General features: G+C 45.8%; 1 protein-coding gene across 2 annotated transcripts in view; it reads right to left on the bottom strand.

Moving 5' to 3' along the window:
• Cdh13 (cadherin 13) overlaps window positions 1-17,282 on the bottom strand; it is a 1,053,312-nt gene that overhangs the window by 352,620 nt on the left and 683,410 nt on the right. For both annotated transcript variants that reach the window (XM_031341534.1, XM_031341535.1), the window contains one exon: window positions 7,323-7,467. In XM_031341534.1, the coding sequence (XP_031197394.1) occupies window positions 7,323-7,467 (145 nt within the window). The remainder of the gene's footprint in view (window positions 1-7,322; window positions 7,468-17,282) is intronic.

The raw sequence follows: 17,282 nt of genomic DNA, 5'->3' as shown, positions 1-17,282 counted from the left end.
CACCCAATGGCACCCACCAGAGAGGAGGTGAGTTTGAAAGAATGAAGACCCTGGGAGCCAGAATGAGGAGTTAATGGGCTTGGTTCTGAGATTATGAGAGATGTCTGTTGGCTGGGGACGTTCACACTGACACAGTTAAGAATCACTGAGGATATTCTATTTCTTGGATGACCAAGAAGAATCAAGGACTAGCCAGGCTTAGCTAGCCTTCCTTGCATACCACTTATTCCTGGAATTTTCCCTTTGAGAAGTAGTCTCTGGTTGGATTATACTGCTCTTTGATAACATTATTTTCTGACCAACTGTACTCAAATGATATATGCTAATGACACTCTTCCTGGGCTACACTCCTCTACCAAGGCTCGCAACTGTGGCCCTCTAACTTAGCCACAAAACCCAGGGAGAAGGCTATACTGAGATCATTTCACCTTGCTTGAATGCAGATAAAGACTCCAACATAAAACCTTGTGGATACTGAGTAAAGTCCAGGGAAACACATGAGTGACAGTTCTCATCAGAATGTGTATGTGGTGAAAGGAGAAATGATTATCTCCTAATTCCTGAGCTGAGCTGAGCTGAGCTATAGAATAAACCCCCTGATTACAAGCAATGTCTGAATGTGGATCAAACTGTAACAAGGCTGATTCTCCATCTTGCTAATCGGACTCCTACCCTACATAAATTGCTACAAAAGTAGGTAGGGATGAGCAGGTAAGTGCTGCCCTGTAGAACTGATGGTAAGTTCAAAGAAGAGTAACCTCTTCAGGGACTGGTTAACGAGATGACAGAATACCAGACACTGACAGGCTGCCACAGGGACCAACCAAGCATTTGCTGATTAGCAAAACTGGACTACAGGAAGTGACTTGCCTGTGACGAGGTAGAGTCCCACCTCTGTTGACCCCTGTAACTGCCTTTCACTGCGAGGAGATGCCCAGAGAGACCCTGGAAATCAGCTAACACAGATGGTTCTCTCTACATGGTGACCGACTTGGCACAGTGTGGCTTTTTACTAAAAGATGTTGAGAAGAGTTAAATTCTCTTTTTAAAATATTCATGGTTAAGAAAACACATGAAGTGGCTGTGGGTGAGTACTCTGGAAACTATGAGATTGGCTGGGGCAGAAGATAATGAGAGAGAACCTGATTTGAATGTCTGACATGCCATTAGGGGGAAATCTGCTATGAGAAAAGAAGGCGCCATAAAAGAGGCTTAACCACCAGCAGCCCATCCTGACTAAATAGGGATTTAATACTGAGCCAGGTACAAAAATATCAGCTCTTGGCATCCCTGCCATCCTTAGGCTAAGCTGGGTACCAAAGAGCAACCATTAGCATCACAACTGACTTTACTTAAATGACTCAAGCCATTGAGCTGCCAAGGCCAGTAGAACTCTAAAGATGGACAACTACCCTAAAGGTCAACTGATTTAATTATATTCCCTCAAGTCTGGCCAGGTCAGAGGTCTTTTAAAATGAGACAGGCCATACCAGGAAGAATGTGGGTGAAAACAAGTGGGAGACATCACTGTGCTCACATCACCCCTTCATAGAGGGAATGTGGTGGTTTGAATATGCTTGACCCAGAGAGTGGCACTATTAGGAGGCATGTACTTTTTAGAGTAGGTGTGGCCTTGTGGGAGTAGGTGTGGCTTTGTAGGAGTAGGTGTGGCTTTGTTGGAGGAAATGCATCACTTTGGGGATGGGCTTTGAGACCCTTTCTAGTTGCCTAGAGGACAGTCTTCTGTTTGTCTTTAGAACAAGATGTAGAACTCTCAGCTCCTCCAGCGCCATGCCTGCTTGGATGATGCCACATTCCATCCTTGATGATAATGGGCTGAACCTTTGAACCTGTAAAACCAGCGCCAATTAAATGTTGTCCTTTTACAATTTGCCTTGGTCATGGAGTCTACACAGCAATGGCAACCCTAACTAAGACAGGGGTTTCCTCTGTATAAAACAGGGTTCTGCTGCTCCTATGTTAGATATCCCATCTGGCTCTGGTGCAGTGCTGGCCACGACTTCAGCTCATCTCTTCTCCATTGCTCTCTCCTCATGTGGCTGTGAACAACAGGGGGATGGACAATATTTATCCCTTACTATGGGGGGGCCCTCAGATCTTAGCCCTGACTGGCACATTCAAATATTGAATGGGAAAGGAAGAGAGTAGAGAGCAAGGCAGTGTGGGAATCATGGGGTTGTCAAGGAGGTAGCTGCTGGCCTGGCCTGTCTTCTTCAGTGTGGGGAAAGGCAAGAGCACCAATAGGCACTGTCTTCTTCGTGACTCAGATCTGTACCCAAGGGTCCTGTACCCCTCTGAGGGCAAGCTGAATGTGACCAACACATACATGGGCTTGACACGCATGGGCCTTGCATTACTTTTGTTCCCCGATGCCTCTCAAGACCCAGGGTGGATGCTGTTCTCCCAGCTTCCATTCAGGCCTGCTAAAGCCAGCCCGATGGGGAGCTCCCATGTCTTGCTGGAAGGCTGCCTGAAAGCTTACATTCCAGTTTGCCTTCTGCATAGCTGACCAAGGGTTCTGGAAAAGCTAACGTTCCCCTGAAGAGTTTTCTCACCCTTAGATTTGCAGGATAACTGGTGGACAGCCTGGATCTCTGGACCCTTGACTAGAATAATTCTAATGGGAGTTGATCGCTTTTTCTAACACTTTCCCAAGGGCTTGAGTTCTACCTGCCTATACTGACAGCCTCACCATTACTTCTTGCTCTAGCTGACTTCCTTTTCTGGACTTCGCTCCTCTAAAGCCCCACATGTGCCCTTGATCCTCCCCTTAGTATATGCTAGGGGAAGCCCCAGTAGTTGCTCATGGTTAGACCTTCACAAAGGCTTCCAGGAGACTAGCAGGGACAAAAACATGTGTGAATTGGTATCAGCAGGGCACTCGGGGCCCTGGCACATGACCTCTGGGAATCCTGAGGTCCTAGACCTCTTTTCCACCTCCTTCAAGGGACTTGGAACCTGGCTGTCTGGTGGAACCACCACAGCCTAGCCGGGGGCCCCATCAATCAAAACCTGTAACTATGAAAAGAACTGAAACACCATCATTCTGCGCTGATGTACTTTCATCCAGGACTGATTTCCCCAGAACAATACCCTGGAGTGTAGTGCTGAACAGCTGGGAACAGTCTCCTGTCTGTTCCTGCAGATAAATACAGGTGACCTTCCTCTGTGACGGATGGGTACTGATGGCAGTCGGGTACACAGGGACGCGGCACTGGATCATTGGGAAATGAATTCTCCTTCGTACCAATCATGTGTCTCTTTGCTTTAACTTGGCTGAAGGGAGCAATGTCAGAGCATCAGGAGTAATCCCAGCATTAACAGTATAACCACACACAGGCATCCAACGAGCACTCGTTAAGGCCTAAGCTCGGACACGGCCTGCTGTCTCATTTAATTCCCACATAAGGGCTCTCAGCAAACTACTGCTATCCTGCTCCATACTACAGACAGGGCAGTTGAGGCTTTGAGAGGGTTCAGGGGCTTGCCTGAGGTCCCACCTTATTAAAAAGTTGAGTATGAAGAATTAAACCCCATACTAAGGTTTAGTGCTGGACCCAGAAGCAGTTGCACAACATGTGGAGTTGGGTGAAAATGACAGCCACACCCCCTGTTCATAGAGAATTAAAAGCTTAGAGTGTTAATGAGAGGGCAGTTAGCAAGAAGGGTCTCTTCACAGTACTAGGCTTGTGACGAGATGTAGACCTCACCCTATGCGGCTGCCCCAGGTAAACGGGCTCACAAGAAAGAGATGAGACAAGGAGGGTCTCGGTGTCTTACCCTGCCTCTCCCAGAGCCTTTCCCAGAAGGCTCACAATAAACCCATAGGATTTGGGGAACTCAGCTGTTGGCCAGGAGGACTGTTCATCTTCCATCAACTGACAGAACTACACACACACACACACACACACACACACACACACACACACACACACATGTAAACACGCCCAGCTGGACCTGCTTAGAGTCTAGTGTCACCACAGGCTGCACAGGCTGGGTGTCCCCTGGATCTCAGGCTCGTGTAAGGTTCAAGAATGGTTGAGGACTGTGGTGCCTACACCCAGATGTTACAGGCTCTGCCATCTTCAGACCCAGGGCTGAGCAGGGCTGACAGAGCCTGTGATAGTTACTTTTTACTTATCAACTTGCCACAGTCTAGGATCCCGTAAGAAGAAGAAATCCTCAATTGATGAACTCTGAAGATCTGGTTGGCCTGCAAGTGTGTCTGTGGGAGCTTGTCTTGATTGTTACTGAGGTAAGAAGATGCATGTCACGGGTTGGGACCTGAGCTATGTAAGGGGAAGAAAGCTAGCCGAACACAGACAACAAGCAGACAGCATGGGTGCATCCATCCATCCATCCATCCATCCATCCATTCATTCATTTCTGTCTGCTCTTGACTGTAGGTGTGACCACTGGGCACAGGCTCCTGCATCTGAGACTTTCCTGTGACATTGGACTATAATTTGGAATTGAAGACAAATAAAACCCCTATGCTGCTTTTGGTCAGGAATTTTTTTTTTTTTAATCACAACAGACACAGGCATGGAACCAGAACAGGATCCTATTATCAAATAAGGCACTATCCTCTAAATTTCCCCATGGTCCTCCTGGTCTCTGGGAAGAAGGTAGCCAACTCCAGAATGGTAGATGAGAAGGTACCTGTGGCTCAAGACATGAACTCTGGACTCTTGGCTTTCTCATCTGTGAGAGGAGGATTGCTGGACCCACCTCCCATGGTAAGAAACAGTTAGTGGTAGAGAGTGTGTAGTACCTAACTCTCCCAGCACACCACGAGGGCTCAGTTCAGTGATAGGGGAGTCCAGTGGCTGTTTGTATACTCAAGTTTATGGGGTAACTGAGAGCACTCGGGCAGCGACTTGGGAGGTGGCTCCGTTAGTAAAGTGCTTGAGACACAAGGGTGAAGTCCAGAATTCCATCCCCAGCACCCTGTGTGAAAACCTAGGTATGGCAGTGTCCATCTATAAACCCAGCATTGAGAAAGAGGTGACGGGGGACACCAGGACTCATTGACCAGCCAGCAGAGCTGAAGCAGCCAACTGCAGGCTCAGTGGGAGGCTCTGTCCACTAAAAGAAAACTAAGGTGGAGAGTGATTGGGGAAGACTCAACAAAGGAGCAGGGAATTATAGACCTGGGAGAAGCAAGCACTTGTGTAGCAAGCCAGGAAACACAGAATGCATGGTGAACTTGAAAAGGATCTCAGATGAGGCTAGAGGAGGATGGAGCATCAGTCACCCTCACAATGCCCTGAGATTGTCCTCCCTGCAAGTTCTTTGCAGGGTGCCAATGAACCTAGGCAGTTGTCCACTAAGACTATCTCCACCTCTCTCAACCCCAGCATCTACCTCTTGACACCAAATCTGACCAGTTCCTTCCCATGACTGCTCTAGAGTTAAACCTGGAGGCTGCTAAGAGAAAAGAAAACAATAACCAGGGCCATTCTGCACCCACAGAGGCATCCATTCCACATGACAGTCCAAATCTTATGTACTTTATGGGATAATATCAATCATGACGAGAAGTATAAGCTAGTTTATATTTCCTAGAGATGAGACTACCCCCTAACCAGATATCTTTGTGCATTAAGGAATTCAACATGCATAAAGGATTCAATTTCCTCCTTGAAAATATGACTTGGATACAAAGCAATAGCACCTGAAATGCTCCTAAACTTTATGGAAGAACACAGCCATGGGAGGAAGATCGACCCTCATCTCATCACATACATGTAATAGACAGAGAGGTCACACACTCGAAGCCCCCAAATGCAGCACACGCTTTAATGCAGGGATCACGTTTCTAGTCCATCCACATCCCAGCTGCTGACACTCAGGGTCTGGGGACCACGCACAGTGAGAAGGAATCCTTCTTGTTCTGCTCACACTCTGGCCTCTTTAATAGCTTTCTCCATCCATCTTGCTGACCCACTCTGCCCCTCAGCTCTTCTAAGTGGTTTTCTGTAAACATCAAAATCGAAGTCTAGGGTCTTTCTCATCAGAAGTCCCCTCTCCATCAAAAGAAGGCCCTGGAGAGGTGCCATGGGGTCTACTTGGCCGGAAGTGATGTGACTTCATCTGCCCTGGCTGCACCTTCCCAAGCTTGTTACCATTCCTCTCCCTCCATCTCTCCCAGTAACACCCCCACGCTAGGGAAAACACACAGCAAATCCGCCATCATTTGTATAGAGCACATTCAGATCTGGGAGGGGGGATGCCTGCTCCTGCCCTTTTGAGAATGTGATGAAGAGAACAGAGAATGAGCTTGTGAAGCTAAAGGGAGGTTTGAGGCATCTTGCATACCATTATTCACCTGGTAGTCTGGAGAGGTTGCCATGGCAACGTTACCAAAGTCTCCAGTATCTACATGTCATTGATACACCCCATCAATTCAACAAAGGCAGAGAAAACAGCCCAAGTTGGCCTCCGTCTCCTCAATGGCTTGCTGACTGACTGTTTTGCCCAATGTTTAGTCAAAACTTCAGAACCAGCAACAGTGACACTCTTAATATAGGAGTTTCCCACATATATATATATATATATATATATATATATATATATATATATATATATATATCTCAGAGCATAAAACTAAAGTCGACTCCAGCAAGGATTTTCTGTCTTCTTTGTTCTTCACCATCGCAGCCATAAGCTCAGGAGTGACTTTTTTTTTTTTTTTTTTTTTTTGCTGGACACTGGATACTTTAATTAGAATGTTCTGGCCCCTTAAAGAGGAGGCTCTAAATTCTAAGCCCTTCCCAAATAGGTTAAACACGGTGAAAGATAGCAAGCCCCTGAGGCCGGGAGTCATTTCCATAACAGTAGCTACATGGATTTCCAGAGAGAAATGTCTTGCCTTTGGCCCTTTGACTGAAGACAAAAGGTGTCTCTCCGAGCATCTTCTATGGGAAAGGGAAAAAACTCAGCCTGTCACATCAACATTGTCCTTATTGAAAGGCAATTATAAAAAGGATTCACAGAGCCATTTATGTGGAGGACAGACTTTCTCATCAAAACTCCACAGGGCACACTGTTCTGCCTTCAGCCAAATATCCACACAGTTCCCCAACATTATCCATGCTTTAGAGTCTGGGATGGAACATAACCCCTGCCAACAAAGAAAGGCACTCTCTTGGTTTGCAGCCCCCTGATGGGCTGAGTTCTGTGCTTGCAGCCATCGGTAGAATCCAATGCTATTTCATGTCAACCAGTCAGAATCCCCAAAGAGTCTGTGTGCCATTTTCAGGGCCGCCATGCCAATGGCCAGACAGTGTGTGACCTACCTGTGGGTGACCCTTCCATGACGTGGCCGATGTAAGGGCCTTCCCGGAAGATGGGTCTATTGTCATTCTGATCAATCACGATGACTTCCAGAGGCACTGGCCCCTCCAGAGTTTTGCCATTGGCATCCGTGGTCTCCACAAACAGCTGTATGAGCAAAGAGATTGGGAGAGAAAGAAACCATTATTTTTAAAATCAAGACAAGGTTCCCCAGAGGAAGGAAGCTGTATCAATCATCTTATGAGCCTTTGATGATATTGAAACTCTGGTTCCCATGGCTTGTCACCAGGAGGAGAACAAAAACTAAATGGTTTACAATATAAGCCAAAAACCGGCATGTGTTAAATCCCCCTTGGAAAAATTCACAATGAAATCATCAAATTTGCAAACAAAGTTAAACACATAGACACACACAGAAACACACACAGACACACACACAGAAATACACACAGAAACACATATGCAGACACACATACAGAAACATATGCACAAACACACACAGAAACACACACACACAAGCACGCAGACACACAGAAACATACATACAAATACATACAGAAACATACACACAGAAACACACACAGACACACACAGAAACACACATAGAAACACACACAGAAACACACACAGAGACACACACAGAAACACACACACAGACACATACACAAACATACACAGATACATACACACAGACGCACAGACACATAGACATACACAGATTCATAATACAGACATACAAACACAGACATACAGATACAGAGATACACACAGAGAGACATAGAGACACACAGAGATGCACACAGACACACACAGAAACACACACAGACACATAAACACACACTACACACACATACAGACATACAAACACAGACACACAGAGACAGAGATACACACACAGAGACACATGGACACACTTTACTGCAATCCACCATAGTTAGGAATGTGCATATACTGTTTGCTTTGCCAATCTCATTATCCTTAAGAGGAACATTACACTAATAGAAACAATACATGAAACATCACGAACTGGGGGAACCTGCAGCGTTTGTGGTGATTCTGAGGAGACACTCAGATCAATATGCATCTACAGGCATCCCTCAGGTGGGAAGGCTGGCATGTGCGGGGGCGGGGGGCCCTGACAAAACCTCAGGACTCCTGCCCACCAGGGAGCCAGAGACTTCACAGACCAATGGAGTGTTTCCAAAGAAAAAACCCCTCCAGATCCCAGCCGAAAAGGCAGCGTGGAAATTCAGCCTCAGTGCTGGTCTGGAAGTAGAGCATTACACCATGGTATTCCCAGGGAAATGCCATGGCCAGGCATTCCTCTTACTGACCTTACTTGGGCCTTGGCTTCTCTCAGAAAAGCAGTAAGAAACTTTGGAATACGAGTGTCCCTCCCTTCAGAGGAGGTGACTATGCTCTCTAGTCAACGGAGAGCAAAGCACAGAGTCTTTTCTCCAAGCCTCTCAATTCCTTGGTTTCTTCATGGGCGAGGCTTCTCTCATAAACATTACAATCTTATTTGTGATATATAAATGTGGACATCAGATGAAACTGGGCCTACATGAAGAGAGGGATTGCTTTCTGTCTTTCTTTAGCAATATGGTATCCTCTGTGTCAACACACACACACACACACACCACACACACATACATGTATGCACACACAAACATGCACACACATGCACACACACATAGGCATAAACATGCACACGCATGCACCCATCCACTCACACACATGCCCCATTTGATTTCTTGAGCAGATCACACCTTAATAAGAAAGTTTTAAATGGGCAAAGCCTTCTAACATTGCACTTACATAATATATAATAGAAAAGAAACATTGTTTTAAACCTGGGGCTCTGGGGACTAGGCTCAGTTGGTAACATGGGAACCACATTAAATCAGGGCAAGCGCCATGTGCCTACAAGCCCAACAATGACGAGGCAGAGACAAGAAAGACCCCCGGATTTGCTGGCCTGTCAGGGTGGCCAAATCAGTGAGTACTAGGTTCAGTGAGAGACTCTGTGTCTTAGTATCCTGGTGCTGTGATAAAATAGCCCTTAAACGGCAACTTAGGAGAGAACGAGTTTATTTTCATTTTCAATCGAGGTTTCCACCCCATTATTCCTGGGAAGCCACAGGTACAGGCTCTTGAGGGAGTTGACCATAGCACACCAACACACAATTAGGAACAGAGAAATATGAATCAACACTGGCATGCTAGTGCTTCATTTGCGGTCTCTAATTGAACAGGCCAGGATCCCCTTTCTAGGGAATGGTGCCACCCACTATGTGTGGGGGTTATTCTCACATCAATTAGTATAACTGGCACTAGTATCCATAGATATACCCACAAGTCAACCTGATTTAAGTAATTCCTAGTTGAGACTCTCTTCCCTAGTGATGCTGAGTTGTGTCAAGGTAACAAAACCAATCATCACATCCTATCTCAGAAAATCTTTAGACAAGCGATGGAAGAAGACACCCAGTGTTGACCTTTGGCCACCACGTGTTCCCGTACACATGTGTGTCATATTCAAGTGCACACCCACACACAGAATCTGACATCCTTGTATGTTTCCCTTGCTGTTCTCATGTTAAGGCCAGACCAGGGTGAGCAAATACAGGTTTTCTGAAGGACACTGCTTTCACATTCCAGAGGGGCTGTCTGTGTCAGAAAATCAATGCTGAGCGATGCTCTTGTCTTCCTTCCCCCCTCCTGAGTGAAATGCTTCAAATGCTCAGATTCCTTCCTTTGAAAATCTAAAACCATGTTTGTGTCCCGTGAAATCATATGACGGATTCCAGTGGCTCAGAAACAAGATAGATACATGCAAGGGAGGAGACCACCCCCCATCCATCATCTTTGAAATGTAAAGCTGAATGACAGAGCCCACCAGGAGAAGAATGGACAGATGGCCAACAGTGGGAAGTTACAAAATGTCTGCTCAGGGGAAATGGCCCCAGCAGCCCTTTATGGCCGTTTTGTCAGCCAGCACCTCAGAGTTGCTCTCAGTGGTTAACTTGCTCCTGGAATGATGAAGCGGAACTGCATATACCCCAGATTCTTAACTGTGGGCTATGACCCCCACATGAGGTTCCATAGCTGAATGTGGGGCTCGTGAAATCCTGAACATCTCTGAAAGAGTTCTAAATAAGCAACGGCCAAACTTTAACTAAACATCAAAGGGGTAATGAAGATGAGATGCCCTGGCAGTGTGTGCCCACGCTGCATTTTGCAGCTTCATTGCAGCCTTCATACCGGGAGGAACTTGCAGAAAACTGAATTTCCCACAGCATCCAGCCCCATGGCTATACTCCCTCCAGGGAAGAGTTTGTACCTCTCTGGCTTTAATGGCTGTTGTAGAACCAAGGCACAATTGGGAGGGCCTCCAAAGAAATGGGAAGGAAATGGTGGGGCAGGCGGCCTGTGACTGAGGCCTCCTGATGTGTGGGACCCAGTGAGCATGGCCTGTATTTTCTAGACCTCAGTGCTTGGTGAGGACTTCTCACAGACTAGCCGATTGCTGTGAGGGCTCTAAAGTGACACTCGGAGGCCTCTGAGGTGAGGATGGCTCCGAATTGTCTTTCTCTCTTTCTTTTGAGATCAAGTTTTACTCTGCACCTCTGGCTGACCTGGATCCCACCATGTAGCTAAGGATGGTCTCACGTACACAAGTCCTCCTGAGTGGGATTGCAGCTTGGATGACTGCTATCACCCAAGTCTTACTCCACTGTTCAAGGGTCCATTTCAGTCTATTTTTGAAATGGCGTGTTTTATGTGTAGCCATTTAATCCAATCTTAGTGGTCAGGGGAGGTGGTCCTTAGAACCTCAAGGCATAATAGAGGCTGTCATGGGCTCATCATCTTGGTGCGAGCATTGGTTGTGACCATGCTCCCAGACCCATCCTACAGTGAAACTTCTGTCCCCACACACCTCATCAGGTTGTGACCCACACTGCTCCTAAATTAATTCTTCTCTCCACCCCCATCACCACCTCTGGAGGCTAGCTCTGCCCCACTCTCACTAGGGCCACTGAAAAGGACACTTTGGGGTTTGCTGTTCTGACTGCAGGGTGACCCCTTCACACTGTCCCATGTATCTATGTCACCCCATGATAGTCACCTTCCAATAGTGTCTTATCATTCCTCAGGTAAATATGTGTGTACAGGCATGCGCACACATGCACGCACACATACACACTCCATACATATGAGCATGGAGGCTAGAGTTCAATGTTGAATGTCTTCTTTAATAGCTCCATCATATCAGCAATTTTTTATTTTACGTATATAGGTGTGTGACTTAGTGTATGTCTGCCTCACATGCATTCTGGTGCCTAAGGAGGCAGAAGAGGGTGTGGATCGTCTGGAGCTAGAGTTACAGGTGGTTGGTGCTGCCCAATGTGGGTGCTGGGAACCAAACCCCAACATCTAGGTCCCCTTTCTCCAGCCTCCCCACCTTAGCTTCTGAGATAGTGTCTCCAACTGAACATGTAGCCCATCAGTATGGCTAGACAAGCTGGCCAGTGGCCCAAAGAATCCTGCCCCTGCCTCCACCTCTAACACCAGGGTGACTGGTATGTGTTACCATGCTTGGCATTTTATGTGGGTGTTCTGGAGGTGAGCTTTTAAGTCCTCAGACTTGTGTGACAAGCACTTTGTTGACAGAATCATCTCTTGAGACCTGTTTGATTTTATTTTGGTAATTCCTTCTACAGCTTCACCCCAGTCAACTTCCACACATTCCATCCATGTCCTTCTTAGCTCCTCCACCTCAGGGTACACATCCAGCCCAGGTATCATTATATACACCCTTCCTCCTAACCTTGAGCTTCCCAGTTCCATGCTCATTCCTCTCCTTCCCCACCTAGACCCCAGGACTCTACTTCAGTTCTTACAGACTAGCCAGGGTGTTCCTGGTTTACCCTCTCATGGCCACTCTTTTGGGTGTAATGGTTTCCACAGTGTCGAATGCCCATTCATGAGTATGCCTTTCCATATCAGCCTCGACAGGCTCCTGAGGACAGGGGGATGGGGGATGGGCTTGGTTGGTTAGTGAATACCCAGATCTGAGGCCTGACACAGAACTGTTTGCATGAGTCCCCCTTCTGAAGAGGTAGTTTCTCTTTAAGAGACCAGAGTCTAAAGCTTTGGCTTCAGCTATGACCATCTGTCCTTTCTCCCCAGCTCTGGCATAGGAGGCTGACAGTCAGTGTGAGTTCACGGGCCCTGGGCCAGGTGACTCTATGCTGTCTTAATTGAACAACACAAGCCCCAACGGTAAACAATATCAAAGCATATTAAACTGACAGCTTACTTTTTAAAAGAAGGGAATTAACATTTATTTGGTGTTCAGCCCATGTCCGGGCTTTTTGTACACCTGCTTCAAAACAACTTGGAGAAATACTGATTGAGGCAAAGGAGCCGGAGTCATAAAGCTGGTGTGCCACTAGGCAGCATCCGAAGTCCATAGTTCCCTCCCTCTGCTCATGTCCCTTGAAGGTCCTGTCACAGCCTGCCTTGAGTTTTTGGCTTGGGTAGCTTTACTAGCTGAGTCATTTGCTTCATGGTTTTATATTACATTGGCTGCTATTTTATAATCTTGTAGCATGGAGGCAAAGTTTCCCATGGATTTGGGAGCACAGCGAGTGTGCATAGTCTCACTAATAGTCACACGAGTGCCTACCAACATGTACAATGAACCTCTGTGCACCACACAGCTCCCTGCCACAGAGCACAGGTGCACATTACAATAGCAGCCCAGCTCTGTGTCCCCTCCAGCCCCGTGTGTGTGTGTGTGTATGTGTGTGTGTGTACGTGTGTGTGTATGTGTGTGTATGTGTGTGTGTATGTGTGTGTGTGTTGTGTGTGTGTATATGTGTGTGTATGTGTGTGTGTGTGGTGTGTGTGTGTGTATGTGTGTATGTGGTGTGTGTGTATATGTGTGTGTATGTGTGTGTATGTGTGTGTGGTGTGTGTGTATGTGTATGTATGTGTGTGTGTGGTATGTGTGTATATGTGTGTGTGGTGTGTGTGTGTATGTGTGTGTGGTGTGTGTGTATGTGTGTGTGTGATGTGTGGTGTGTGTGTATGTATATGTGTGTGTGTATGTGTGTGTGTGTGTGTGTGGTGTGTATATTTGTGTGTGTATGTGTGTGTGTGTGGTGTATGTGTATATGTGTGTGTGTATGTGTGTGTGTGTGTGTGTGCAAAGACAGATAAATATTAGCCTAGGAAGATGCTCCTTTTGAATTGTTAATTTTTTTTGAGACAGGGTCTCTCACTGGCCCAAGCCTCACCTGTTCAGGTAGACTGGTTAACCAGTGGGTCCCAGGGTCTGTCTCCGCCTCTCTAGCCCCAGAATTACAGGTCTATCACCAAAGCTTTTCTTTGTTATAGGTTCTTGGAGATCAAATTCAGATCCTGCACATTCTTTAGACCTGCTTTTATGAGGCAGAGACAAGCAGATCTCTGTGAGTTCAGTGCCAGCCTGGTCTACAAATCGAATTCTAGGCAAACAGAGCTACCCAGTGATATCTTACCTAAAAGCAAAACAAAGAAAACAAAATAAAACAATGAAAACAATAAACTCAGGTCCTCAGGCTTGGGAGATAGACACTCTACTGAATGAGCTGTCTCCCCAGTCACAGTCATAGATGTATCTGAAGAGAAAACCAAAAGGAAACCAGCAAAGGGGATGCCATTGGAAATGTAAAGAAAGAAAATATCTAATAAAAAAGTAACAAAAAAAGAAAACAAATGGAAATTATAAAATAGAAACATCAAATTTATAAATATTGAAAGTGGATACACAGCGTCAGGGCCGTAAGGGATGTAAAACCACTCCTAAACTTCATGGAGCCAATATGGTTTCTCCTCGGGTAGATAGATAAAGATGTCGCGTGATATATGCTCTACTTCAGAGGGGTTTGGTAGGGGGGCACAGGGCTGCGAAGACGTCCTGTTGCCATGCTCTGCTTCAGAAGCCCATGGTGACCGGGCTGCGGGGATTAGCCTCTGAGTCCTGCATGTGTGAGGACAAGATTGAGGAAGGCCATGAGGGTAGAGTTCCCTTAAACACCCTTCCTGGTACTTAGCTCCTCTATTTCCTTCCATCTAAGGGAAAGTGAGTCCAGGGCTACAACTAGACATGAACTGGCAAAGCCAGGGGAAAATCTCTACTAGAGATGTGAATTAGTAAAGTCACAATATGCAAGCCGATGACTCTCAAAACTAATTAATGCCTGAGATGCTATCCGGATGATTCATGAACAAGATTCCCTTAAAACCAAAAGCAAAACCAAAGGCACCGTGAACCAGATCACAGAACATGCGCACAAGGGCTGGCTTCCAGCACCACAACAAACCATTAAGGCTGTTCCCTGCATTTGGATGGATCATCCTCTCATCTCCCATCATGAGAGATGTGGAGTCTGACATCGTGATCTTATAGAACACGACAAAAGGATGGAGAACAAAAACTAGCTACAGGGCCTTTTTGAGTGGAGGCCAAGATGGAAAGCTGGCTCTTAAAAGACAGTGTCTTCTGTTGAGTGGGTTGATTCAAGTCACAGAAGGGAGGCCAGGATCAATGGTGTCAGAGACACAGCACCCCATGCAGTCAATGCCCTGGTGAGTCATTTTGAAGAGAAATGATCCAGGGAGCACATCAGTGACCTTCTCTCAACTCTCGTCATTCTGATTTGCTTTGGGCAGTGTATTCAAACACAATCAAACACAGACATACACAGCTAATGACTTTTTTCTTTTTCGTTTTTGGAGATGCTGTAGTACAAGCCTGGGTATTAGTGGGATGTGCACAAAGGCTTGTTTTCAGTCACAATAACTGAAGGTCTCATATTAGCTACATCTCTAACACAAGTTTCCTCTGTGCAGATAAGACCCCGTCACTGAGTGGGTGTTTTCTATCTGTATTTCCTCTTTGTGGCACATCTTCCGACCTGGAAGCCATGATTGTTACTGTCTGAGGATGGAATCCTTAGGAACTTCTGCTTGAGCTAGCTTTAAAAAATCATAACAAAAGCGGCCTGCTTCTTTGCATTCATCTTTGTAGCACCACATGCTAACAAAGCTGGGACCACAACAGGATCTCTGCAGGGTCGCTGTGAATGAACATGGTACAGTGTCTGGGTGTCTCCAGTTAAACTGGATTTTAAATTAAGATCTCTCTGTCTCTGTCTCTGTCTCTGTCTCTCTATCCCTCTCTCTCTCTCTCTCTATTTGTATGTGTGTGTGTTGCCACATAAACCCTTGATCTTAGGGCTGGAGAGATGGTTCAGAAGTTAAGAGTACATATTGCTGTTCCAGAAGACCTTAATTCAGTTCCCAGCATCCATGTCAGGCAGCTCACACCCATGGTAACTCTAGCTCCTGCGGATTTGACATATTCTTCTCTTCCAAGATACGTATTTGCATGCATGCACACATGCAGGCTCATAACACACACACACACACACACACACACACACACGCATTACATCACACACACCACACATATAGGCTCATAACACACACACACACATCACACATACAACACACACACAGGGAGAGAAACACGTGGGCACATGTGCAAACAATCTATTTATAAAAGTAAAAAGTCATTTTGCACCCCCAGGAGAAGAAAAGGAAAGAGTCACAGAATTGATGGATTGGATGTTGAGATGTTAGCCCAGGCTCACTCATGGGGCATCTCAGTCCATACTTTTAACCCTGAGGCAGTTATTTGGAGCATACACAGGAAGAAGTTCCACAAAGATCCCTTGGAAATAAGTCCACAGAGATTTTGTTTTAAGTATGCTATGCTGTTTATTTAGATGATGATCCCTAGAGGTCAAAGGTTGCTCAAAGACTCTAAAGAAATGATAAGCAAGAAAACGATAAGATGAATCCTAACTTAAGTCTGTAAACATGGCATTAATTTTGGCTGTGCTTTTTGTACTGCTGGCCTTATGTGTTCAACGTCTGTCTCATTGGCATCAAGTTATTTATTATAGATTCCTTTGTTAGAAACAGGTTCTGAGCACACATAGGTGTGTTGTATGTGTGGTGTGCAGAACAATTTACACCTATCTACTATATTTCTATCTACTATCTATCTGTCTGTCTGTCTTTCTGTCTGTCTAGCTACTATGTTTCTGTCTGTCAATCTAATATTTATCATCCATCTGTCTACTATATTTCTGTCTATCTATCTATCTATCTATCTATCTATCTATCTATCTATCTATCTACCTACCTATCTATCTACCTGTCTATCTACTATCTATCTATTATCTATCTATCTACCTGTCTATCTACTATCTATCTATCTACCTATCCATCTATCTAGAGCATAGGTTCCTGGTCTCATTAGACCACAAGCAGCTTGAAGACAGATGTTTAACTGTGCAGTGCTTAACCAGCCAAATGCTATGAACAAACTAAGCATCAATGGATAGTTCCCATTGAGTTTTGACCCCCAGTTTTCAGGATCTGTCCAACTCTCAGTCTTCTTCCCACCAGGATATCCACACAGATGTCATGAACTAAGAAGGGAGCTTCCAATTTTGGCTCTGTTTCTTTGTCAGATCCTTGTAAAAACTGGCATGTCCCAGTTTTGGGGCCCTAGGAATATACCAGGTTACATGGTAAAGTGGAAGGAGCCAGCAGGTCAACTCACAGAGTTGAAACAGAGTCTTGTTTGGATGATCCCGGTTCCTATGTAATGCCACGGTGTTTAAGAAGGAAGGAGACTAGGAGGTCTTAGTAGTGGAGTGGGTGAGAGACTTGACCTACTCAATTGATGGCTTTGGACATGGAGGATAGGACCATGACCCAATGACTATAGGCAGCCTCTTGATACTCAAAGGGTGAAGGCAAGGACTCCTCCCTGGAGCCCACCCATGTGTATGCAGTCCACAGACACTAAGATTCACACATGGTATAAGTCACGTGCA

The sequence above is a fragment of the Mastomys coucha genome, unplaced genomic scaffold (assembly GCF_008632895.1).
Source record: "Mastomys coucha isolate ucsf_1 unplaced genomic scaffold, UCSF_Mcou_1 pScaffold22, whole genome shotgun sequence".
Taxonomy (NCBI): Eukaryota; Metazoa; Chordata; class Mammalia; order Rodentia; family Muridae; genus Mastomys; species Mastomys coucha.
The sequence above is the reverse complement of the archived record's forward strand: the minus strand, read 5'-3'. Positions and strand labels throughout refer to the sequence as shown.